A 27,780-nucleotide genomic window follows, 5' to 3' on the forward strand; every position below is an offset into this window, starting at 1 on the left:
ATTTAATACTTTGCTAGAGGCAAAAGGCAACCTTAGTTTGACATTATCCCGATCTCCAGGATCCTATAAAAATCCCCTTGGAAACTTGTTTTATCTCTACCTCTCCCACATATATGTTGGCAATCATCCTCCAAGCATATGGCCCACTGACATACATCTGAAGGGTCTCATGACTCCGGTTTTAACTAGAAAGTAGTAGATGACCTTTTCCTAACAACAGCTAGGAAGGTCCTGGAAACCTTGCCTCCCAATTCCTTAGAGACTTCCACTATCTCTAACCCCTTCCCATCTTGAAAAGTATAAGTAGCCCCTCACAACCCCAAGGAAGCTCTTTCTGCCCACAGGGTCCTGTCGCCATGCTATAATAAACATACTTTTTGCACCCATAAATGTCTCGAGAATTCTGTCCTGACCATTTGCTTCCAGATCCCAACATTCCACATCAAATCTATTAATTTTACATTTAAGGAGAAAAGTACATCATTATGTTCATACTTGTGAAAAGGCAACAAAATTTAATATTCAGATAACAAAAAGGAAAATCTCTAGTACAATTGGAAATAAATATTTTCTTTACCTGATAAAAATATATTTATTTTAATCTCAAATCTAGTATCATCCTTAATGGGGAGACATTAGAAGCATTCTTGATAATTTCAGAGACAGATAATGATGCCCATTATCACCACTATTGTTTAACATTGTTTTGGAATACTAACAGATACAATTAGGCAAGAGAAAGAAATTAGAGGTATAAAGCTAGGAAAACATTTGCAGCTTATATGATTCTGTACCTGCAAAACCAAAAGGATCAGCTGATAGTTCTTACGAAGGGGTAAAAAATTCCAAACAGCAATGAAAGAAAAGATTAATACACGAAATTGATGGCTTCTATATATACAAAGTTACAGCCATTAGGAGACCTAATGAAAGAAAGATCTCTGGTGATCAACATAAAAAATATATATAAAATAGCATTAAGCTTAACAATAAATGTGCAACCTTTTATATGGAAAAAAAAAAAAAACTTTTTCAGGACCTCTAGTGTTCCCAAAAAATACTTTAATATTTACAATAATATACCAGGGAAAGTCTCAACGTCTTGTCAGTTTTTCCTGATTCATCTTATAAATTTATGTGACAATCACAAAAATACTTTCAGGATATTTTTGGACCTAGATAGGCTGATCTAGAGTTGATAATGGAAAAATATACAAGTACAGATAGCCAGAAAAAATCAGCAAAAAGGAGAGCAATGATGTGGAATTAGCCCCACTAGAGATTAAAACATATAAACCTCAATATTAAGACAGTTTGGTTCTGGGAATGGGGGGAAAACTAATGTAAGAGAATATAGACTACATATGTGAACTGCAGTGCATATATCAGTGGGGGAAAGTAGATTTTTCAATAAATAATGATGAACCAACAGGGTAGCCATCTGGAAAAAAATGGATCCATACCTCATAGCTTATGCCAGAAGAAACTTCAAATGGATCGTAGATGTAAATGTAAAACATAAACCGTAAAAGTAATAGAAGACATCATGGGAGAATTCTATATAACTTTGACATGAAAAAGCTTTCCCAAATATGATAAAAACCAGGAACCATAAGAAAAAAAGTAATAAATTTTTCTTACTACATGAAAGAAAACTTTCTGCGTGGTCAAATTGCTTGTAAAAAACATGAAACTAGAGAAAACTTTTACAACTCCTATCACAGACAAATAATTTGTTGAACGTATAAAGACTTCTACAAATTGACACAAAAATACCAGCAGCTCTATATAAAAATGGATGGAGGTTATGGGCATTTGTTTTATACAAAGAAAATGAGAGTTCTTCCCTTGATAATGTAGTATTAAGCAGCTATTCTCCCCGTTATTTCTGTCTCAGTAGCTAATTTCCATGTTTGCACCTGTTCCGACCTATTGCTACTTTTTCTGTTTGCTTGTTTATTTTGTTCTCCCTTTTTCCTCTAAAACCGTGAATTCTGTGGGGGAAAGGAATCATGTCTGCAATCTCCACAGTTGGTTCCCTTGTGCCAAGCACAGTGCTGTTGGATATGAAGTGCTTAATAATATGTTCTGTTTGATTTCAGTCTATTTTATTCCATCTTCAGGAAGATTTCTTCCACACATTCTTTCTTATGACCTGTGCCAAATATATTCAGCTTTTTAAAAAAAAATAACAAAATCAGTAGATGGATTGAAATTTACAGAATTCAAAAGAAGTTACATATATTCACCTAGTATAGCTACATACTAGGCTTTCAATGGTTAGCTTCAAGCACTGGGGAGGGACTTAAAAATTATTTGTTGAATTAAAAAATGTTAGAAGAATATTTGCCAGAAGAAATCTTAAGTTTTTGTCATTTGGCAGAGTGTATGCTTCATTAATAACTTCTTGAGACTATTAATTCAACTTCAGTTGCTTTGAATCTTCTAGAGTTAATTCATCCCTTTGACATTATTGATTTCAGTATCATGATGAGATTCATATACATAGTTAGAGATATTGTATGTATGACTTAAGAGTTTTATTAATATTCACTATTTTTCCAGTGTTTTCTAGGATTACGTGCCACAATTGTTTTACTCTGATTTTGTAATGTTTAGTATTTTCTTTTTCTCACATATTTTTCAGATAGTCCATAATAATATTTTCTGATTTCTTCAGACATCACACTTCCTTTTCATTTGCTTTTATTATTACTTCCTTAAATAATAATTACTTAAATATTCACCCCTTCTAAAATTGGTCATTTCTACAGTATCTGTGTGTTTCTGTTTGGACATTTATCTTATTTTATTTTTAAATATTTTATTTATTTATTTGAGAGAGACAGAGAGAACACAAGTGGAGGGAGAAGCAGAAGGAAAGGGAGAAGGAGAAGCAGACTCCCTGCCGAGCACAGAGCCCCACGTTGGGCTCAAACCCAGGACCCCAGGATCACAACCTGAGCCAAAGGCAGACACTTAACAGACTGAGTCACCCAGGCACCCTTCTGTTTGGACATTTATTATAAACACACATATACTTACAAATGTTGTTTCTCTTACACATTAAAATACAGATTCTTGAAGATAGACTGTAATTCCTCTATATTTGCTATAGTGACTATTTTAAGGTAATGATTTATATATATTGTTCATAATTGTTGTCTACGTATTTCTGTAATGTCACCATTACCAACAGTGAGGTTCACTGTGCCAGATATGCAGACTTAAAATGTTACAGTTACTGTCATCAGAGCAGTTGTAATCTAGCTCAGGAGACAATATGTAATTAAATTGATGTAGCTATCTACTGCTGCACAGAAATTTATTCCAAATCTTAGTGTTGTAACAGAACCAACATTTTTTATATCACACTTTGTTGAGTTGAAATCCCAGCATGCCTTAGTTAGGTACTCTGACCCAGGTCTCCTACAGGTTTACCATCAAGTACTGATTTGTTCTGTAGTCATTGCATGGCTTGACTAGAGTAGGGTCCACTTAGTTACTGACATGGTTTTTTGCAGGATTGAGTTCCTTGTGAACTGTTGGATAGAGAAGGCCTCAGATCCTTGGTGGCTTTTGGCCAGAGGGTGCCCTTTGTTCCATGCCATGTGGGCCTCTCTGTGGGAAAGTGGGGTGGCACACATGGGTAATTTCCATCAAAGAGCAAGAGAGGGCATACAAGACAGAAGCCATAATCTCTTTGTTACCTAATTTTGGTAGTGGTAACCCATCATTTTTAAACTATTCTCTTCTTTAGAAGAAAGTCATTAGGCTCAGCCCATACACAAAAAGAGAGGGGATTGATTACACAAGGATGTGAATATTAGCTGGTGGGGATCAATGGAAGACATTTTAGAAAGTGCCTATCACATCTGGTAAATACTGAACAAGTAATTAAGAGATATCATTAAAAGAAGTCAGAAGAATGATCTCTAAGGGTTGAGACCTTCAGGAAAGTGTTCCCAAAATAGTTGAAACCCGAATTAAGTCTTTTTTTTTTTTTAGATTTTATTTATTAATTCATGGGAGACACTGAAAGAAAGGCAGAGACACAGGCAAAGGGAGGAGAAGCAGGCTCCATGCAAGGATCCCGATGTAGGACTCGATCCTGGGACTCTCTGAGCCAAAGGCAGATGCTCAACTGCTGAGCCATCCAGGCGTCCCCCGAATTAGATTTGAAGAAAAGTTTGATAAGGGCAAAAACAGCCTATTATATAGAAAAAATATAAACTAAGATATAGAAGTGGACGTTTGTCCAGATTACTTTGGGAATAGAGAATAGATAGTATAACTTGGCAGTAGTATTTTTATGTAAAATATTAATTAGCAATTCTAAATTAGAAAACTATTTTCTCTTTTTGGTAAATGCTGCTTTTATCTCGATTTTGTTTTGGGTATTACTTATTTTAAGTGTCAGGGATGTAGCAATTAAAGATCAAGCATATTTCTGAAATACTTTTTATCACGTGGTTTTAAATTCTGAAAACTATTTAATGACAGATATGGGAGATTATGTTATCTCCAAAGGCAAGAAAGTAGACTTGTAATTATCTAAAAACTCATATAAACAGAATACAAGTTTAACTTTTTCATCTTATGAAAAGTAAAAATATGAAGTTCTTATAGGAGGCATGTGTTAATAAAAAAGTACTGTATTAACCTTTTTTGAGATGAAAATTCAAATTCATTAAGTCATCTTAAGTAGTGATAGGTACAGAAAAGTATCATATTTTTTCTAAACTCCAAGATTGAAGTTGATCTTTGTATTGTAGCAGATATTTACTTAACCAGTCACGGTACCTAGCAGAATGTCTTTGACATTGTCACAAAAGTTACTGGCAGTAGTGGCAGTAGCAACAGCTGAGTTAGTCTGTTTAATCTGTTCCAGGCATTGCATCACACATGATGTCCTCATTAAACTCTCACGACCGCTCTGGTCTAAGTATGATTATTATTCCCATTTTCTAGATGAGGAAGTTGAAAGCCATTAAGAGTAAGGAACTTGACAAAAATTAAAAACCAAACCACATCAAAAACCAAATATATGGCAGAGCCTTGACTAACTCAAGTAGTTTTGATTCTAGAGCTTGAATTCTTAACCGAAGAAGTAGACTGCCTCTTAAGTCCAACATTTAGTAAATATGGACCATGTAAGTGAACAATTCCAAATCAATGACACTTCCATCTAGTCTATGTAGATTTTCTGGTGGGATCTGGATCAGCACCAATCTAAGCACTATTAATCAGTGTGTCTGGGAACTTTGCTTGGACAAGTCTCCCTTTCAGTGTCTCTGCTAATTGTTATTAATGGATGCCTGTAAAACACATGTTAATTATTGCATTTTGATTTGAGTACAGACCATACAACAAAGAAACAACCCCTGCCTTTTGGAGTTCAGGTTTTAAAGAAGGCTTGATACAACCAGTTAACAGGAATGCTCTTCAAAGTGAAATAGAGTAACATGGGAACTTGGAGCACAGGGATTGAAACCCTTTGGTGATAAGAAAGGAATGATCACTGCAATACTGGAAAAAATGCAACAGAATGTTTCTTGTTCCTTGTCTCTAGTTTTTGGAAAGTACTGGACATGTAACACAGCCTGTTGGTATCTGTGGGGACACACATGGATGACCTTGCAATCATAGCAGTGTGTTGGTGACCTGGGGAGAGAGGAAGTGGGATGCTGCTGTGTAGCTGCCTTCCCAATAACAAGTGTGAGCACCAGGTGCAGGGTTGTCTTGGGTTGACAATATGTTTGGAGAAGATTCACCTTGGAACAAAGTAACTTTATCTACCTTAATGAGACTGTGGTAACTTCCAAATAGGGGAAACTTTTAGCCACGAAGTAAGGTAAATATTTTGAACTTCTTCATATTATGAGAGATATTTAAAAATTTTTTAAAATATCTTATTTATTCATGAGAGGCAGAGAGAGAGAGAGAGAGAGGCAGAGACAGAGAGAGAAGCAGGCTCCATGCAGGGAGCCCGATGTGGGACCTGATCCCGGGTCTCCAGGACCATGCCCTGGGCCGAAGGCAGACGTGCTACCACTGAGCCACCTGGGCGGCCCGAGATATATATATTTATTTATTAAATATATATTTATTTATTTATTCATGAGAGGGAGAGAGAGAGAGGCAGAGACATAGGCAGAGGGAGAAGCAGGCTCCATGCTGGGAGCCCAATGCAGGACTCGATCCCGGGACTCCAGGATTGCACCCTGGGTCTAAGGCAGGCACCAAACCGCTGAGCCACCCAGGGATCGCCCGGCCCGAGATATTTAAATTTAAAATGGACACTCACATTGATGATTCAGTTTCATGTTCAACATTTGTAATTATACTGAATATTTTGTTTTTTAGTATTTCTTCTCTGAAGCAACAAAGGCAAGACAGATACACATGTGTATATAAATAGACACACATCATTGCAAGAGTGTATAGAGAAAATAAAAATCAATAATAATAATGGAACCAAAATATGACTGTGGTTGAATATCTACAGACTGTGTTACAAGTCTGTAGACTGTCTTATTTCATTCAATCAAAAGGAATTCTTTGTGTATTCAATAAAGTCTAACAGTAGGAAGATGACATTTCCAAGAGTTGTGCATTTAAAAGAAAGATGAAAGTTTGAAGTGAGAGGATTGAAACAGAATACCAGATCCAGACAATGACCCTTTTGATTAAATTCTAAATATTTTTTTTTAAATTCTAAATATTTTAACTTCTTCAAATATTTCACCTCACAGCACTTAACAGATAATGTCCCAAATCAGTGCTTTCCTTGTTACCTTGCCTGATACTGAGAGAGATTTTTATGCCTTTTTCCGGAGACCATTACAAATCAATTAAGACCCACAAATTCATGAATACAACCAAAATTCATGAGTAAAATCTCAAGCTTGTATGTGCTGCAATGAAATTTTTCTCTTAGCAAATTATGGGCACACTGATTTGAAAAATTTTTGATGAAAGAAAAAAGTCCTCATTATTCTACCAATTCCAAATGTCAATTTTTTACTCTGGCGCGACCTTTCAGAGTTTGTCCTAATGCGTATCTGTCTGTATAGTTGTAGTCAAAGTGTATATACAATATATGTTTTGCCTTTTTGTTTAACGTTACATGATAAGCAGTTACTTGTGTTTCTACACAGAACAATAGTTTAATTGCTGCCCAATATTATTTAGAGACTTACATGTTTCTAAATATTTCTCTATTTTGACATTATTTGTTGATATCTTAGTCATGTCACTGTCTTTGTATTCTTGGCGAATTACAAGAAAAAGGGAAATGACTTATCAGAAGATACTTTTAAGACTTATCATACCTAAAATACATAATAACCATAGTAAGTTTCACAAAATTGGTAACCACTTCCAGTCTTGCCAAAGGTACGCATATTCTAGATTGTATTATGATTTGAGTGATAATCTTAAAAAAAATCCTTTTCTTTCTTAAAATTGGTTTAAGTTTATATCTGTTTCACTATAACTAAATATGAACATTTGCTTCTGGTCTTATTTCTTTATTTTCCTTCTCAATGAATTTTCCTTTTCTGGAGTGATTGATACTTTTTTTGTACAAATTTGAATGATCTCTTCAGATAGTATAGATTTTAATCTATTTTAATTGATGATATAAATGTTGCCAACCTGGCTTTATTTTAGATTTTATTATTCATTTGATTTTTAAATTGAAATATGTATGTCAGTTTTGAGTGTACATAATGATTCAACTACTCTAAATGTTATGCTGTGCTCGCCACAAGTGCGATCAATTTTCCTTTGATTTCTATATATTCATATCTGTCAGTATTTTCCCTTGTGACTTCTTCTGTTGCTTTGGAAAGGAGAGTTTTTTTCTCCTGTGTATCAGATTTATATTCTAATTTGGGTTCAGTTAAAATAATTATAAGGGTTATATTGAACCATTTAAGCCTTTTGGATTTTTTTAATATACTATAAAATATGAATCAAAGTTAAATATTTAAAAAATAATCCTATTTTATGTATCTTGTCATCAGATACTAGTTTTTATGTAGGTTATTAATTCTTTTTCAGTTATTATATATTCATTTATATACCAGCAGTTCTATCTTCTTAGTTTTTGATGCTTGTGATGTCCTTTATTCTCTTAACAATTTTTATTAATATAATTGTCCATGTGCTGTTCAAAATAAAATTAAGAATATTGTTGCTAAGTATTTTAAAACAAACACAAGCAAAAAAACTTTTTTGAGATTTTTTAATGTATTAAATCCATATATTGTCAGAATGCATCTATTTTAATATTTAGCTTCCTTTTATGTAACAATGATCTTTTTTCATAAAAAATCTTTTATATTCTTCAATAAGGAGTACTGCTTAATTCAATGTCATGATAAATCTGGAACACTTATACTGTAGCTGGGTTTATAAATGAATGGTTTCTCTTTCAACCTTCCTAAATCTGGCTTGTGAGTGTCTCTTCTAGCCAGTTGGTACTATTGTACGAATTGTATAAATTGGTTGAGTCCATGCAGGAGTTAAATGCTCTAATATTTGCATTTAAAACTGGCATTGGGGGACGCCTGGGTGGCTCAGCGGTTGAACATCTGCCTCCTGCTTAGGGCGTGATCCCGGAGTCCCAGGATCAAGTCCCACATTGGGTTCCCTGCATGGAGCCTGCTTCTTCCTCGGCCTGTGTCTCTGCCTATCTCTCTCTCTCTCTCTCTCTCTATCTCTCTGTCTCTCATGAATAAGTAAATAAAAATAAAAAAAAAATAAAACTGGCATTGTACAAAATAAAGATGGATAGCAAAATCTATGCTAATAGTTTAAACCAAACTTCAAGGAGTCTGCTGAGACGAGAAGATCCTTCAGGCATGCTACCAGAAGGGATCACCCCTGGGCACCAGGATACCCATGGGCCAAGTGCAGACCCACACTAGCCCTCAAGGTCCTGCCTCGGTTTGGGGGCTGAGCCTGGGATCTAGCCAGATGGGATGTGAGATTGCCTCTCCAGCCAGGTGTGGGACAAGCACTGTGTTTCAGCCTGGGGGCGGGGTCTGGCCATCTGAGCCAGATGTCTCTTCCCATGGTCCCAACCTTTGGCAGACAGTTGGCCCCCAGGGATCTTTAAGCCTAGGCACTGAGATATGCTTGGTACCAGGGTTGGGAGTGTGTGGAAAGTTTGCCCTGGCTGAGATGTGGCTTTGGTATCCAGAGTCCCAACCCTTCCCATCTTCATATCTAGGTCCCTACTGGGGTGGATGGTGGATGGTCATAGCTGTAGAAGCAGGAACAAGGTAGGGCCTAGGGTATGCAGGGGTGGGAGGTGGCTGAGAACCTCTTCTTAGAAGTAGTGGCAGGCTGGACCACACATGAGCCAAGGCTCCAAGCTCAGACTGCATGTTCCATTGTTCCATTGAACTTCACTTACAAAACACAAATTCAAAGATAAAATTATTTCAAAAATAGTTGACTGCAAAGCATTCTCAACAGAGCAGGGCCCTCCTCTGGGAGCAGGGCCATGTATACCTGTAATGGTCTTAAGTCCATGCACTCAGCCCTTTAATTTGAAGGACACACCCAGACATTTCTGATTCTGCTATAGCTCTTAAAATGTATCTGTTTACTTGTACTTTTTCTGCCAATTTGAACTAATTGTTTATTGAATAAATGAATGCAAGTATTTAGAGGAAACCATAAATAAAATATTACATATATACAGACACATAAATGCATCTGTCATGTTTTTAGCAATGTTTTTGATTGCCATATTTTTGCAAATAAAGTGTTGCTTCATAAATATGATTCTGGACCTCTGAATTATATTTCCCCTGAAAACATGATCAAAGGACTGCATTGTTTAGTTGAGGAAATAATCAGACTGAGGTTAAGTCTATTCTCCTAACATATGGAAATTTTCACAATATTAGGGATTCATTTCTGAGGACCAGTAAAGTGTATTTTTTTCTTCAACAACATTTTACTCTTTTTATAACTTTTGTTTATCCCTCACTGATGTCTAGATTTATTTGAAAGACCATTAATGCTAAAGAATTGTCTAAGAGAACAATTAAAACTTTGAAATGAATTCTAAAACTTTTAAAATTAAAAACACATTTCCTTATAAGAATATCATTATTTAAATTTTAAAATGTTCTTGTACATAGTATTCATTTTCTTCTTGTTTGCTTTCAGAGTACCTTGATCACACTGGAAAGCTTGTTAATTAAATTTTATTAAATAACATGACAAAATATGTTTTCTTATCTGAGTATACCTTATCAATGCATGGATGTGTTTTGGTGTTAAAATGCCATTTTTTATTTCAGATTTCAGGTTAAACTAAGAGTTTGAACTTTGTTGGCCATTAAAAATCCCACGGCTGTTTTTGCAAGCGTTCTTGCTGCAGCTCTCTCGGGCTAAGGTCCAGTGTAAGCAATGACATCCTTCCTACTCAATATACCTCAAAGTCCTGTGTCAATTATTACGGCATTCTTCTTTGCTTCCTGTTCTAAACAGCTGTGTAACGTTGCTGAATTCATGTTCATGATTTTTTCTGTATCCTGTTCAGCAGCCCAAGTGAAATGACCCTTGCATTTTACAAATATTAGCTGTAATTTCATTAAGTGCGTATAGTTAAGGTTATCATACAACTCATTGTGAAAGGAATAATCTCTTTGGATAGTGGAGCAGAATGTTATTTAATCAATGTAAGATAACATGCTAGGCATGAATTCACCATTGGCCTGGATTTTATAAAACACACCAAATACATCACTTCATGTCAGAACACTCATTAAGGGCCTTGAAAATTACCTATTCTCGTGTGAGTACGAATGTACTCAATTAAATTAGTCCTTACTTGGCATTAGCTTAATTCAAAGTCAGGAAACAGTTCTGTTTTCATGGATTAGATGCAGATCATTTAAAAATGGTGCTGGACAGCAGCATTATCACTGAGAATAGAGAAATCTGGAAAGAGTGTATTGTAGATTAAAGTGAAAACAGTAAAAGTAAATATAGTTATTAATCTGCTTTTCTGTAGCATCCTAAAGCAGGGAATATAATTTATTAATTTTCATTTAGACAGCTTCAATGCTTTGAATATGTCTATTTACTAGCAACTTTGCACATAGAAGACATTTTAATCTGGGTATTAACTGAGCAAGAGTAGAATTTGTAGAGCATGGAACATGTTGAGATTCAGTTCATGGAAGGAATTTTGAGCAGCTCATGTCCCAAAGCTTGGAATTTCTCTGCTTTCATGTCACCCTCTGTTAATTTGGTGCTCTTTTCAAGTTCTAGCTCCTTCCTCATCTCCTCCTTGATGCCTTCACTGTGTATTTCCCTAGAGTGCAGGGGTCTCTATTCTCTCTGGACACTGAGAAAGTTTGCTATCTCTTTCTGTATTACTTGGCTCTTTTCAGGCAATAAATTAGACTTTCTAATTTTTCATAGCTTGCTGTAGCTTTCAGCTGTATTTAAATTATCATTGTGACAAATAAATAAGCCCTATGATGTATATTTTTTATTTTTCTATAATGCTTTACAAATATTGTTTAGTTTACTATGCAGCTAGGGCTTCCCTTCCTAACTCTCCGCATATTTATGTGCAACTCTAAATATTAAATCAAGAACTATATAACTTTTAAAACCAATGAAGTGTGAACACTGTTATCCAATCACACACAGGCAGTGTTTAAACCCCAGTGAGCAGCAGTAACTCCTCCTGTTATCAAGAAGCACTTTGAGTAGGGACGCCTGGGTGGCTCAGTGGTTGAGCATGTGCCTCTGGGTCAAGTTGTGATCCTCGGGTTCTGGCATCAAGTCCCACATTGGGTTCCCAATGGGGAGCCTGCTTCTCCCTCTTGTCTCTACCTCTCTCTCTCTGTCTCTCATGAATAAATAAATAAAATCTTTTTTTTTTTTTTTTTTTTTTTTTAAAGAAGCACTTTGAGTAAAGAAAAACTGTAAGGAGCAGAAATCTGTTAGTGGAAAGGAAAGAGGAAGTGAGAAACTGGATATTGATCTTGCCAAGTGAAGCAGTGAAAGAAAATATTAACTTGTGAACTTCTTTCCATTATTTTCACAAATACAATCCAACAAGTCAGATTAAGAGAACAATGGCTGAGATGCTGGAAATAAATCCAACCCATCTGATAAGTCCCTAGGAAACGAGAAATAACAAAATGAAAAGAGAATGCTTTAAGAGTTTTGGACACTTTTTTTTTTTTTTAATCAAAAGTGGTCTTCTGAAGCATGACACATACATTTCTTATATTTGTAATAATGCATGTTGCCCTAATGTTTCCTTTTTTTAAGATTTTATTTTATTTGAGAGAGAGAGAGAGAGCATGAGTGGAGATAAGGCAGAGGGAGAAGCAGACTCTGAGCTGAGCGCAGAGACAAATGCGGGGCTCCATCTCAGTACTCTGAGATCATGACCTAAGCCAAAGTCAGTTGCTTAGCCGATTGAGCCACCCAGGAACCCCTAATGTTTCTTTTTAAGAAAATTTTATGTATTTATGTATTCATGTATTTATGTATTTATTTATTGAGAAGGAGTGCATACACACGTGAGCAGAGGGAAGGGCAGAGGGAGAGAGAGAGAGAGAGAGAGAGAGAGACTCTCAAGCAGACACCAGGCTGAGCACAGAGCCCACGACATGGGGCTAGATCACAGGACCCTGAGGTCATGACCTGAGCAGAAACCAAGAGTCAGTGCTCAACCAACTGAGGAAACTAGACACCCCTGTTTCTTTTGCTTTTTAAGATAATCTGTATGTGGAGAATTGTACCTATTGATTATGCATTAATAGCTTGGTTGAAGTAAAGACCAAAACATTTGGTTAATAGGGAAAACTGAAAACTTTCTTGGTTGACTAATCAGTGCCGTCATATTAATTATGTTGCATGGTGTTTTTTTTTTTAATTCCTCTTTGAATTTTAAAGATTTATTTATTTATTTATTTATTTACTTACTTACTTACTTACTTACTTATTTATTTATTTATGATAGAGAAAGAGAGAGAGGCAGAGACAGGCAGAGGGAGAAGCAGGCTCCATGCCAGGAGCCCGATGCAGGACTCGATCCCGGGACTCCAGGATCGCGCCCTGGGCCAAAGGCAGGCGCCAAACTGCTGAGCCACCCAGGGATCCCCTTGCATGGTGTTTAGGTATAAGATGGAGGCTCCATGATGTAATGAAAAGGGCAAGAAATAAAGGATCTGAAGGCCTGGCTCTTTAACCTTTAACCTTTATTCTTTTTTTTTCTTTATTGTTCTTTGGTCTGGAAAGATAATATTCAGTTATGCAACAATAAAGACTTCTGGATGCTGCATGCATCAGATTAGGCACTCGAACAATGGCCTTCTTGCCTGTGGTCCAGAGGAAAGGAGGAGAAAGTTAGTAATAATATGATCATCAACAGAATGAAGATCTTGGAAAAGAAATATTAACTAGCTATACATTGTGTAGAGAATGTTTTCAGATATCTTAACTTTTTTTTTTTCACCACCAAAGCTTTCAATTTCATCTTCACTGGACCTCAAATTTTATTGTCTGTAGATAAAGATAGTGAACCAAATAGTCTTTAATGTCCTTCTAGCTCAGTGGTTCTACTTGGAGATTGATGATTGACTGATTGATTTTTGGTAGATTTTCTTTGTAAACAGCTAGATAAAAGTAACTGAATAATGTGGAGATGATCTCTGCATTCTGTTAAATGCTATGCATCTTCATTTTTCTCATGCATGTCTTTGTTGTAAAGATATTATCAAGACAACATTAAAGAAAATTGGAGAAAAGGCAAAATATTCAAGGGGTAGGACTTAAATCAGGCTTTTTAGAATGAGTGGCATATGGGCAGATGAAAGACAGTGGGGGGTGGGAGATCCCTGGGTGACTCAGTGGTTTAGTGCCTGCCTTCCGCCCAGGGCATAATCCTGGAGTCCCAGGATGGAGACCCACATCAGGCTCTCTGCATGGAGCCTGCTTCTCCCTCTGCCTGTGTCTCTGGCCCCCTCCCCCCTTCTCTCATGAAAAAAATAAATAAAATCTTAAGAAAAAGAGAAACAGTGGGGATGGCCATGGGGGTAATGAGGAAGCGCAATAGCCTCATGCTTAGTAGCCTCATGCTTCACAAAATTGGATTAATTGAAGAGAGACTTGGAATGTCTCGGAGAATTCCCATTTAATTCTGTAAGCTACAGAGGACCGTGTTCAGGCAGGAAGAGAGGACAAAGTTGTACCTGCTGGATGTCATCAAAGGTTTGGCAGGGGATGAAACCAAAATGAGCAAAAAAGGAAGAGAAGAGGAAATTGCTCATAACACAACTGGCACAGGGCTGTATTAAGTGAGGAGGAAGACTGGAATGGAAGCAGGTTCTGAGAGGGAGGAGGGCTGATTTTGCCAAATAGTCATATCATTCAATTCAAAAGAGTTGGAAAGGTTACTTACAGCTGGAGGGATATGGCAGTTCAGCAAAGCCCTTACCTCTCCGGAGTATTTCTCATAACAGATAAAAGATTTATCTCAGCTGTCCAGTGTAGTTTGCAAAAATGCTTCTTAATGAGCTTCAGGAAGGATTTCCTATCTTTGCTGAAAACAAATGGGTATTTGAGTCTATGGATATAAATGAAGGCTAATCAGTCCCCTTATTTTAGTAGCAGTCCTTGATCTCTACTCTTGAAGAACAGGCATATATCCAGGGCTATTTTTTAAATTCAAATTATAGGGCATATTCTTGTGTGTGTCCTCTTTATTCTTACATAGTTGCTTTCCTCTAGTATTCTTCGTATTTTTTTCTAATTCTTGCACTTTGAATTCTCGAATTATTTCGGTATTATGCCATGTAAGAACATAGAAGTTTGGCTTGACAACGCTGCTGACAATTTATATGTCAGGGTGTAACTGTCTGGCATATTCTTTGCTATTTTGCATTCCTTTGCAAAGTATGCCTTTGTTTAGTCTTGAGGGAGTAGGCTTCTATGATTTTCCATATACTTGGGACAAGACTTTCACATAACTAATAACTGTTCTGCTTGGTATGGAATGCAGATGTTTGCATTTTCACACAGTTTCTCCAGTTGCTTCTCCATTCCTTTTGCATACTGCAAGGTGTCTAATCTATGATGAAGGATAGAGACATTTTTTTTCATGTAATTTCTAAGAAAAAATTACATGGGTTATGGCAAATTGGGTTTCTTTCCAGTTTACCTCATTAATTTCTAAAATCTTACAGTCTGTTTTTGTGTTATATTTAGCACATTATAGAAAGCCTAATTATTATCCTTTGAAGTCATAAAGTCTTTTTCTAGGAGTGTGCCTTTGAAGCTAGAAAGTGTCTTATAAAAATTCAATGTTAATAAATATTTTTTATAATTTTGTATTGTAGTTGCACATTATCATTTTGAATGGAGCCTGTATCTTCAATAGATAAAATAGAAAACTTTTCATCCACTCTGGGAATTTAAGACGATACATCTGTGCACGTAATACTCTGATGAATTTTAATACTATATTACTTAAATATATGGATGTTTCTTAAGGAAGTAATTGATACCTATAAAGGCCATTTCCACTTGTCTCTTTTAAAGCTTGCTTTTTTTAAAAAAAAATATGATCTTTTTGGATTAAAATGTTTACTATAGACAAGCTGTATCATATATAAAAATATATTGCCAACTTAACCCACTCTGGTATTTGGGCTCTTTCTTTTCACCTGACTTACTTCGGTCCTGATTTTCCAAGGAATGCAGTGGCTCTACTTGTTACCATTTGTAGTAGTGATTTGTGCAGTACATCAGGGTTGTCATGAGAGTGACAGTGACCACAAAGGTGGTTATGGTGGTCAGTGTCAGCTCAGGAGAATGGTGTTAGTTGCCCCCAGTAACCCCAGCTGGGGGGAAAGAAGTGACAGGACTAGTTCCTGAACTTTTAATGTTCTCATTTCAGTGCTTCTGCCAGTTCTTAAAAAACCCTGTGGCATTGAAGTTCATTCATTTGTTTTTATGTTGTTTAATGTTAAATTTTTTATTTTGAACCAATTTGGACTTAACGAAGTTGCAAACAAGTTACAATATAAAATTGAAAAAATAGAATTATAGGCTGGATAAGTGATTAGAATCTTGCAACAAAGTAGGTATTCAATAAATGTTCACTGAACAATGAGAGTAAAAAGGGACTGAACCTAGGGTCTCCTGACTCTTTGTCTTATGACATTTTTGATTGCCCCTTTGCATTTCCTGAAGCTAAAAATTCACCCTGCATAAGCATGATTTCCAGAAAATTGTAAGTAATTCTTTGATAGCTATAAACTGAGAAACAGTCTGTTGTTTTGTTGGCTATATATTTCTTATTAATAAATAACCATGTAGTGGAAAATAGAAAGACATTTGCAGACACAATAAAGTCTTTAATGCAGTTGATTACAATTTATCCTATGCTATTTTTATCTTCATAGAAATTGGCCCAGTGACAATTACCACAGATCCCAAGAAATTTCAATATGAACTCAGAGAACTGTATGTTCAGGTAAGTGCTTGCTTTCAGTTTTATTTGTTTTAGGGGAAAGGGAAATCACCCTTTTAATTTTTGTCTGATTTCCCTTATTTTTAAATCTGATAGAAATAATTGTTGGGTTTTAAGTTCTAGTACAACTTCTTTTTCTCACTTGAGTACTGAATGAATTGAACAATAGAAATAGGAGTGGGGCAGATTGGATTCATCTTCATTTATGAATCATCTATGGCTGCTTTCATGCAACAATAGCAGATATAAGTAGTTTTGACAGACTGTTTGGCCCTCATAGCTTAAGATATTTTCTATATATGATCTTCTACAGAAGAAGTTTACTGAACCTTGCTCTGAGTGAGTCCCTTCATTGAGAGTCATAAGCAACAGTTAATCCTTTCCCTATAACAGAAATAATATAATTAAAATAATTTTGATATTCTATGCTATAAATCAACTGTATAAAAATTTTTGACCCTAAATATAATTTGGTTATTAGAGAAGAATAACATTGGTTTAGCTGTTATTCTGAAAACAGGACTTGGAGATAGGGTTAGTATGTACCTTCTCCCTAGTGGTGCTTTGAGATCATTGTTGCTAAATCCATTAATTAAAACAAAAACCTTGGGATCCCTGGGTGGCGCAGCGGTTTAGCGCCTGCCTTTGGCCCAGGGCGCGATCCTGGAGACCCGGGATCGAATCCCACATCGGGCCCCCGGTGCATGGAGCCTGCTTCTCCCTCTGCCTGTGTCTCTGCCTCTCTCTCTCTCTCTCTCTGTGTGACTATCATAAATAAATAAAAATTAAAAAAAAAATAAAAAAAAATAAAACAAAAACCTTGCTCTTTGGGGCTGCTTCACCATACTACCCTCAGTGGATCATCTCTGCTGTAGTCATTTCCAAACCTTTGACCACTCCCCATAGTTCATCTAAGCTATTGCTACCTGGATCTTTGAGTACCTTTCTCCTTCAGGGCTGCCACTATTCTAGGGACTTCAGCATTAATGGGAATGACCTGTCAGAACCTTCTCCCCTCAATTCCTTGACCTGCTAGTCATCTTCAATAACCTGTTCTTTACTTCATCGCAGTCTTCCATTCCCACACACACCCTCTGGACCTTATCATCACTAATCCATTCACCTCTCAAATCACTAATTCAAGCATCTGAACTGCCAGCAGCAACCATCTGTCCACTAAGCTTTTTGGCATAATTGTTTACAACTGCTTCTTCACCCCCATTGGACACTATCCTGTCTCCCAGGTCATCAGATCTCTCCTTTTTTTTTTTTTTTTTTACTTTCCTCCAATCTAGCTCAGAGTTCTATCACTTCAAAAACACATCTTGTTCCTTCTTGTCCATTGCTTTTCAGTTCAAAAGGAAAAACCTCATTCTTCTCTGACTCCAGTTATCTGCATAATTCATGCCTGTCCACCAGTGGCCAAGTGCTGTTGAAGTCTCACAACAGGGCAGGTTGATTCCACTGTAAATACAAATCCACGTATCTCCACTGAACTCTTCAATACTCCCATGATCTTACTGTGTTTCTTTGGTCAATTAAATTTCTCATTTCTCCCAATGACAATTACAGATCTTGTCTACTCTTTTTAAACCTCCACCCCTCAACCTGTTACTACTGGTTGTTTCAGTGAGTGACCTACTCTGAGCGAGTGACCTCACTTACTATTTCAAACATAGGCACATACAAATTGCAGCCCTCCCTTCCTCATATCTCAAATCCACTGACATCTGGCACCCATCCTATTCTCATTCTTTACTCGATCTCAGCTCTTTGGCTTTCTCAGGATCCTAGGACTCTCAAACAGTTTCTCTCAACTGCTTAAAAGTTCCCATTTACTCTTAAGTGTGTCCTAGTCTCAACAAAACACAAACAAATCCCAACAAACCAAACCATAAAAAGCAAATCAAATCCTCTTATAAATAATTTTTCTCAAATCCTCTTATAAATAATAACTTTTATTCTTTATAGTTCCTTCAGTGTCAAGAAAGTTGTCTGTATTCACCACCATCATTTCTCCATACCCGCCCCCTCCTTCATCCCTCCATCTTTGTCACTCTAGTCCCCACAGCCCCACTCCATCAAAGTAGTTCTAGCTGGTGACATGTGAACTCTGGCTTGTTAAATGCAGCGGAAACATTTCAGTCATCAGCATATTATATGGACACCTTTGTTGTCTTTAACAAATACATCCTTCCCTACACTCTCATTTTTCTTTCCATTTTTCCTCAGCTTCCTAGGCAGCTCTTTCCATTGCTCCATACTTGGTCCTAAATCTCTGCTCTTTGTCCTCTGTTTGCTACCTTTGTGAATGATGCCTTCAATATTCTGGTTATACTACCAAAAAATCTGGATCATCCTTAATATACACCTCCCTTTTCCCCAACATCCAAACCATCAAGTCTTGGTTTTTAACTTTCTAAGTATTTTTTATATCCTCCCTTTAAGCAAAATCATCCATACCCACATAAATATTTCTAGCCTAGACTTTTCCTCTGAGATACAGACCCTTATGTCAGTCTCCTGGATGTCACAATGGCCCTCTCCAGTGAAACTCACAATGTGCCCTTTTCCATTGCTCCCTACTTGGTCCTTGCTCTTTGTCCTCTATTTGTCATCTTTGTGAATGATGCCTACAATATTCTGGTTATACTACCAAAAAGTCGTAATCCCCTTTCCCTCAATATCCAAACCATCAAGTTTGGATCAAGTTTTTAACTTTCTAAATATTTTTCATGTCAATTGACTTCTATTTCTGTTGCTACTACCCTAGTCCCAATGACTATATCTTTAGTCTAAACAAGTGCAAAAAAACCACTTCTAAGTGATTTTCCTGTATTTACTCTTGCTTTTATTTTCCAGGCTATTCTCTATTTTAAGAACAAAATGATCTCAAAATATGTCTCTGAACATTTTCCCCTAATGCCCTCTGCAGTCATCTGCACCTCATCAAATTCATCCCAGGATTTTGAGTGACCTGAGATCTGTCTCATTTCAGCTCTGCCTAGAGCCACTCTCTCCTTTGGGCTCTGTGCTCTATCTTAGGGGCCTTGCATAGAGCCTCCCCATGTGTGTGTCCTTACCCATCTCCTGGTGACATTTTTGCACATAGTCTTCTCGTTAGATAGGAAGTTCCTGTCCTTCATCCTGCCTTCATTTCCACATTCCCTTAACCTAGTTTGAAATCCTGTATTCAAAGTCTAATCTTGAATATCACTTCCTCAAGAGATCCTGCCCTGTCCTCCAGGCTTAGTCCTATCTCACTGCCTCTCTCCATCACAAAGTAGTTGGGATTTCACTTTGAAGAATCATGTCTGATTTAGCTCATCACTACCCTAGTACCCTCACTCTTTGATGAATGAATGACAGATGAATGAATATGCCACTATATATGAATCAGCAGAGTCCAAATTAGAGTTTGAAGTTTAATAGCTTGGTTTTACTGTTGGGTGAATGATTTGATTTGTAACTGTGCATGGTATGAGCATAATGGGGGCATAGGGTGAAAAAAACCAAAGCTTGGCATTCCAAATATGTATTCAGTCATGTTTCTTTTATTGTGCCTATCTCTACAATTTTTAAGTTATATACTAAAATAAGCTATATTTCATAAGTATCTAAATAGATTTGTATAGTTATCCCTCATCTATTTCTCTTTTACTAAATTTATTCTGATGATCTTTTCCACTAATAATCCTCTATTTCCTTTCTCTTATACTGTGTCATTCTTTTTTAATCATTTCTTGATACTTACTTAGAATTTACTTTTCTGTCCCTCAATAAGGAAATTCTTTGCCATTTTGGATGTCCAGATCCTCTGAAAAAAATCTTTCCATAAAAATTTCTGCTCTGTACATGGATCATGGGAATTAGAAATTGTATTGTGCTGGTTGTTAAAATTTGTATGATGCCTTATTCTGCCATGAGCTCCTGTGAGCAAGAGCCTTGTAGCTTTTGTTGAGCTTCTGATTGACCTGTGGGATGAACTGGTATATTCATTAGAGTGGACTTTTTTTTTTTAATTTCTATTTATTTATGATAGTCACACACACACACACACACACACACACACACACACACACACAGAGGCAGAGACACAGGCAGAGGGAGAAGCAGGCTCCATGCACTGGGAGCCCGACGTGGGATTCAATCCCGGGTCTCAGTATCGCGCCCTGGGCCAAAGGCAGGCGCCAAACCGCTGCGCCATCCAGGGATCCCTAGAGTGGACTTAAATAGCTGTTGAATAAATAGATGCTATTTATGAGTATAGCCTCTTTTAAAAATACAGATTTTGACAGTAAAAATTATATCAAATATAATTTAAACTTTCCTTGATGGTACAAAGGATAACTTAAAGACCTAATTATCACTTTTCATTACACGGAGATTCAGAAGGGCTGAGTAATGGAGATTTCTAGCTGAGAGAATATTAAGAAAGGATTTACTATATTCATTTTTTCTATGCAAATATACAGCTGAACTGTATTCTTTAATATCTGGCTAGAATGAAAATCCCCACTTTCTCATTGAGACCTGGTACTGGCACTTCCTGATTTTGCTGCCTCTCCCTTTCTTTTGATCTGAGAGGATCTTCAAGGAGTTACCTCTATGCTCCATTTGTCTCCAGGGTGAAGGATCATGATTCCTGACTCATATTTTATTGACTCCCTCCCCAGAGTCCTGGTGCATCACCTTCTGGAATTGAGCCCAATACAGGCACTCCATAGGGTTATATCATATCTCTGTTCAAGAAAATAATCTTTGTTTTTCTTTCCTCCTGGAATCGAAGCTGGTGTACATTTCTCTGGAGGTTTTCTGTGGACTGGATACATGTTATGGGCTTTATTTTTGCATTATCTTGGGATCCAAGAGGATGCTTAAGTAGAACAACCAATTTGGAAAGAAAACAAATATTTACTTTTCTCCTTTATTCAATATTGAGCATTATTGTAGGCACTGGGGCTATCATGGAAGTTTTTTGTTTTTTTGTTTTCCTTTCAAAGATTCAATGTTTCTAGTGAATTATTCCTTTTTAAACGAGTGGCAAAAATTTCATTAAGTAAGGGTCAAATATGAAAAGACTCAAGGCTACATCATCGCTTAACACCTAATCTAAAGAATATATTTTGCTTTCTCTTTAGTGTTTGGTTAGAGAATGTTTTATTATTTCATGAATCAGTCTAGAAACTAAATCTCACAAATTTCATAAAATTTTAGTATGAGATGCAAAATTTTGTTTTGTATATAATTTCTAGACCCCTAAGTTTTTCTTCTGCCACTTTTAGTGATTCCCTCAAATCATTGGTATCACGAGCAGCAAGAATTGCTGTCCCATTAAAATGAACTTAGCTTTTAAAAAAAAATTTAAAGTCAATTAATTTTTTGCATTTGTAATAGTTTAGAAAACGAGAAAAGTAAATTTAGTTTTAAATAAATTAAATAATTGTGCATTGACATTACAGGAGGCCTGGCTACTTTCTTATAGTGATATAGGTAACTTGAAAAGCATTTAAAACTTAGAAAAAAATCACCAAACTTAAATCACTAAATTTATAACATTAATTTCATCTTCCTTTATCATCTTTCATCTGGAAAACAAGAAGTAACTTGAAAAGCATCTGCGCTTTTTCTCTGGGGAAAAGAAGAGAAGACACATGTCAACAAATGTTATTCAAATCACACAGAGCTTGGGAAATTAGTATCTCTGTAAATATGTAATGCAAAGTCCTGTTTTGGGGTCACATTTTTTATAAGAAACAATAACCTTTTTTATTTTTAGAAAATGGTGTAGCAGTAATATTCTTTTACATCTTTTATCTATATAATTTTTTTAAAGGTTTTATTTATTTATGAGAGAGAGAGAGCACGAGCAGGGTTGGGGAGAGGGCAGAGGGAGAGAGAGAGAGAGGCAGACTCCTCGCTGAGCAGGGAGCCTGATGAGGACTTGATCCCTGGCCTGGGGATCATGACCGGAGCTGAAGGCAAACATGTAACCGACTGAACCACCCAGATGCCCCTTATCTATATGTTTTAAACAACAAAAAGTAATTAGTTAAACATTTGAAATGCAAAGAAAAGGAAAGTTTTACAATAATGGAATTACAAGCATTCGTACAGGTAGTTGGTCCCTAAAGCAAATCTATTAGTAAAATTGACCTTTAAAAAAAGCAGGAATAAGACTAAAAATATGTAGAACAGCATTGTCACATAGTAACAAGAGAGTTATGAAGAAGATGGAGGTAAGGTTCAATTATTGCAGTTCTTTAACAGAAATAAAAGGGTAAATAAACAAACTGCAGCAGGCTGAGGTTGAGTGAAAAAAAAATGTTTTGCTGAAGTGTAAGAACAATTGATGCTAGGATTAACTGCCAAAGAAGAGTATGAGAAACCATGGCCAGATAGGCCATGACAGTTAAAAATAGGAGGACAAGACAGTGCTGTTTTTAGAAGAGCAATTTATGATAACAGTTTAGTATACACTTTGTCTACTTTCTAGTATTAGTATGTTAAAAGTATGCTTTTTATTTCTAGATTTATAGGAAAATCTTCTATATGAATTTTCAAAACCAAAGTGATGTATAATAGAAGGAAATTAAGGGGCCACCTGGGTGGCTCAGTTGGTTAAACATCTGCCTTCAGCTCAGGTCATGATCCCAGGGTCCTGGGATTGAGCCCCATATCAGGTTCCTTCCTCAGCAAGGAGTCTACTTCTCCCTCTCCCTGCTGCTTGTGCTTTCTCTCTGTCAAATAAATAAATAAAATCTTAAAAAAAAACAAATAAATTAAGAAAAAAGAAAAATGACTAGAAAAGAAAAGGGAAGGGATTATATGTAAGTGCAGATATAGACACACTATAAAACTATGAAAGATGTGATTTCTGTTTTTGGTTGGACATGATTCAGCTGAAGACAGCAGCTTTTATTTCTGTTTAAGTTTTCTTTCTTACAAATGCATATATATTTCTTTCTTACAAGTACAGGAGAATGGCATGTATTTAATTTAGGGAAGAAGGTGAGACAAGGAGTCTACTATATGTAACTCATAATACGGGTAAAAGCTTCAAGAATAGTAGAAGCAGTGTCTGGCATAAAGTATGGGCTTGAGTTAGCTGTTATTATTTCTGTTATACTACTTACTACCTCTAGTACCCCAAAGTTTTTTTTTAAGGGAAATAATCACCAAATAATCATGCCATAAATGACCAACAATTATGGAACATGTATGTGCCTTGTGGTTTTGCATGTAGTTTAAAGTCATCCTCTGAATTCACACCCACACAAATATTCCTTTTTACAAATGAGGATACTCAAGCTTTGAGATATTAGGAAACAGGTCTTAGGTCATCAAACTGGCAAATAGCAAAGCTGTCTCAAAACTGGAGGTTTTTAATGCCAAAGCCAGTGTCCTTTATCACTCTATTTTCCTTCTAGATGTTCATTTAAGAAACCTCATTAATCTAATCAAATTGACATTTCATTTGTAGAATTTGTCTTTGTATTTTATTTTAAAGTTAGGGGTATAGAAAATTAAAGACAGATGTAGGTCTAGGGCTGGTCTCATCCTCAATGAAATGAATTTATTTCTTGAAAATTTTGGCTTTTACTACTACCTCTCATCACTTTGAGTAGTTGGCTCACCTAAAATTACCGAGTAGCAAATGAAAAAATTAATTACAAATAAAAATTGTTCTTATTGCTCAGTATATCTTCTCACTACTTACTGTGTTAAGCTTAAAATATAAGTATGACTTCACAGACACGTTGGAGAGACACATGGACAAGATGCTCTTTAAGGGATTGAAAGATAGTATTCATACTCTAGTTGTATTTGTAGATGATGTTTTGATTCATTTTTTATAGAAGGCAGTACTTTATTTATTTTTTTAAATTTTATTTAAATTAAATTTGCTGACATATAGTATAACACCCAGTGCTCATCTCATCATGTAGCCTCCTTAATGCCCATCATCCACTCACCCCAGCCCCCCACCGACCTCCCCTTCTGCAATTCTTTGTTTCCCAGAGTTAGGAGTTGCTCATGGTTTGTTTTCCTCTCAAATTTTTCGCCACTCAGTTTCCCCTCTTCCCTTATGGTCCTTTCACTATTTCTTATATTCCACATATGAGTGAAACCGTATGACAATTGTTTTTCCCCAATTGACTTATTTCATTCAGCATAATACCCTCTGGTTCCATCCATGTCAATGTAAATGGTAGGTATTTATCCTTTCTGATGGCTGAGTAATATTCCACTGTGTATGTGTGTGTGTGTGTGTGTGTGTGTGTGTGTGTATGTGTGTGTGTTTCACATCTTTATCCATTCATCTGTTGAAGGACATCATCGCTCCTTCCACAGTTTGTTTATTGTGGACATTGCTGCTATGAACATTGGGGTGCAGGTGTCCCATCATTTCACTACATCTGTATCTTTGGGGTAAATGCTCAGTAGTGCAATTGCTGGGTCATGGGTAACTCTATTTTTAATTTCTTGAGGAAACTGCACACTGTTTTCCAGAGTGCCTGTACCAGTTTGCATTCCCACCAACAGCGCAAGAGGGTTCCCCTTTCTCCACATCCTAGCCAACATTTGTTGTTTCCTGTTTTGATTATTTTTGTTGGTAGAGTTGAAAGTTTTTGGAATTTGAATCAAACACCTATTAAAACTTTCATTTGCTGTTAGTTTTCTTCTAGACCATATGAATTCTCTGAGGGACAAATAATATCCTAAATCCTCAGAGAGTAAAGAGAATGGAGGGGCCTGAGTGGAAATGGTTGGCTCTTTTTTTTTTTTTTTGGTAATGCTTGGCTCTTTTCTAGCTATCCACCCTAGTACCCTATCCAGAGCAAAAAGCAAAATGATTTCTTAGCCGTCTTTTATGTGCACTTCAAAGGACAGAGAGTATAGAAGAGTACACTGACTACTGGATTACTTTTTCAAAGCAGAATATTAGGCAGAATGAGGTAGGTATGGATTATAATGATAAAAGTCTTGATTTTCTTTTCAAAGTGTGCATGTGTGGGAATGTTTCAAAGGGTAAACACATGATTCATTGCAGAGTAAATATTGCAGTTACATTATCACAGAATAACATTTAAGAAGAGGAATTCACTGACCCATGATGCCTGGATTGACACTGTACATGCTACTTACCCAACCACAGGATTATTCTATTCCCTGTAATAAGTACTGCATCTAATTTTGTCAGTTTTTAGGTGATGGTAAGGATGGAGGTTAAAATGTTTACACTGGGAGAATGTTTCTTGGTCTAAAGCCAAGATTCCTAGAGAAAACTATCAGTCTCACATTGAACAAAATGAATGTACAGAAAATTAAGAGTTTCTTCTCCATCGCAGTTGATTAGCAGCAGTTCTCAAAAAGCTGTCTTTATTCTTAGGCCTTGAAAAAGTGTCAGGAAGAATTGTGGAGTCTTGGTATTGGTATTCACTTTGACTGTTATTTGTCCAGTTATTCCATCAGATGTCTGAATCCCTTCCAGAAACCTATCAATACCTCAGAAATGAACTAACCCCAGTTAGGAATTTAATAGTACTGGTCTTCATCACCAGATAATACATGGGGCCCTCCTCCAGAGTGATGTCCTAAAGCCTGTGTTGGTGTTCAAGGCTGATATGGGCTTTCTTTGGCAGTCATATCATATTATTGAATTCAGGTGCAGTCATCAGCTCACTCTGTCAGATTTCCTCTTATAAACTTTAAACCATGTTTCCATCCTTCTAGATTCATGTTGATTTTTGAAAATCCTCATTTATCTAGTCTGTTTATATATATATGAGTCTCCTCCTGTGAAATGATCTAGATCTTAGTTCATCAGTTTTGTTTAATGACTATTAGCTCTAAAACAACCCATACAACTTGTCTATCTCCAACTTACCTATGAATTATAATGTTCATAAATTACAATGATTTATTATTAAAAATGCATTGTGTTGATCATTTTTTTGCCAAGGCCTAAAATTACATAAGCAGTATAAATAACGTTTTTAACCCATAAAACACACATTACACAATCACAAAATTATGATCCCAGTAACAAAGATAATATCAAATACCAAATATAAAATCCATATGTGACTGTTAGAGTAGAAAGAAGACAGAGATTTTAGTGGGCAGGCTGTGTCTGAGGAGTATTAAGGAAAATCAGAAGAAGGGTCACAGCCCAAGGAGAAAACAAGGAGAAATAAAGCCTGCCTAATCCTGGAATAAGCAGATGATGAATGGTTGCAAGGGCCTCCTTAGGCTCACAACCCTGCCCTCTTCTGGCTCATTCTCTTTGAGCAAACAAGGGAGCCATATATTAAGAGAGATCAGGAATCCCAACCAGGGACCAGGGCAGTGTCTTAATTTGGTGGGAAAAGAAAAGGTCACAATAAAAAGGTATAGAATCCTTGAAGGACAAAGGAAAGAATTCTCTAGGTAGTATGAAGGCATATCATCTTCTGATTTATTAATCACAATATTGAGTGGCTGGTACGTTGTGTATCCTTTACGATTATTTAAATTGAAGTGATTGAATCTCCCCCTAAGACCAACATGAAAGAAGTTCCAACAAATTGAAAGATCAGTTGTTGAAGAGTTAGATCCTGACAGGTGATAACCTGAAAGCCTGGAAATGGTTGTAATTGTTAACTGTTAATGCAGTTAGTCTGAAAGCAAGGTCTACTGTTTTGTGATGCCTTGATTTGGATTCCATTTTCTCCAAACTAGTAAAGGGCAGTATGGTGGACTGCCTGGACTGTAACATGTTGTGATTATAGAGATTTGAAGTTTGGGCTCTGATATACTCTGGTTATCTCAGTATATCCCTGCTGTGTTTTCTGTAAGTGATGAAGACCAAATGTCACTAATACATTAGGATTCGATAGTCATTCTGATTTATTTAAACTTGCTTGGATGCAACTTTGTTTTAGGTTGAATGCAATGTGTAATGGTTTCCATATGTACCTTCTGTTTTCTTCGTCATAGAATCACACAACTGTGTTTTTTAAGGAAGAGAACTGAGGGTTATAAACTTTGGTTCAGCTTAAGACTGGGTTTCATTCCTAAATTTTACAGGTAAAGGGTAAATGACACAAATAAGACACTTCGAGCAGTGGGTGGGTGTTCCACATGAAGAAAAATATGGTCTGACTTTAAAACAAGGCATAGTAGGTTAGGTTAGAATAAAGGTAAGTGTTATAAGGCCACTAATACTTATTTTGGACTTAGGCATGAACCTGCCAAGAAAGTTTCTT

General features: G+C 36.3%; 1 protein-coding gene across 1 annotated transcript in view; it reads left to right on the forward strand.

Moving 5' to 3' along the window:
• Window positions 1-27,780, forward strand: part of HMCN1 (hemicentin 1) — a 456,859-nt gene that overhangs the window by 85,793 nt on the left and 343,286 nt on the right. Inside the window, 1 exon segment of the mRNA XM_025430103.3 lies at window positions 16,461-16,531. Coding sequence (XP_025285888.3) covers window positions 16,461-16,531 — 71 coding nt within the window.

The sequence above is a fragment of the Canis lupus genome, chromosome 7 (genome assembly GCF_003254725.2).
Source record: "Canis lupus dingo isolate Sandy chromosome 7, ASM325472v2, whole genome shotgun sequence".
Taxonomy (NCBI): domain Eukaryota; kingdom Metazoa; phylum Chordata; class Mammalia; order Carnivora; family Canidae; genus Canis; species Canis lupus.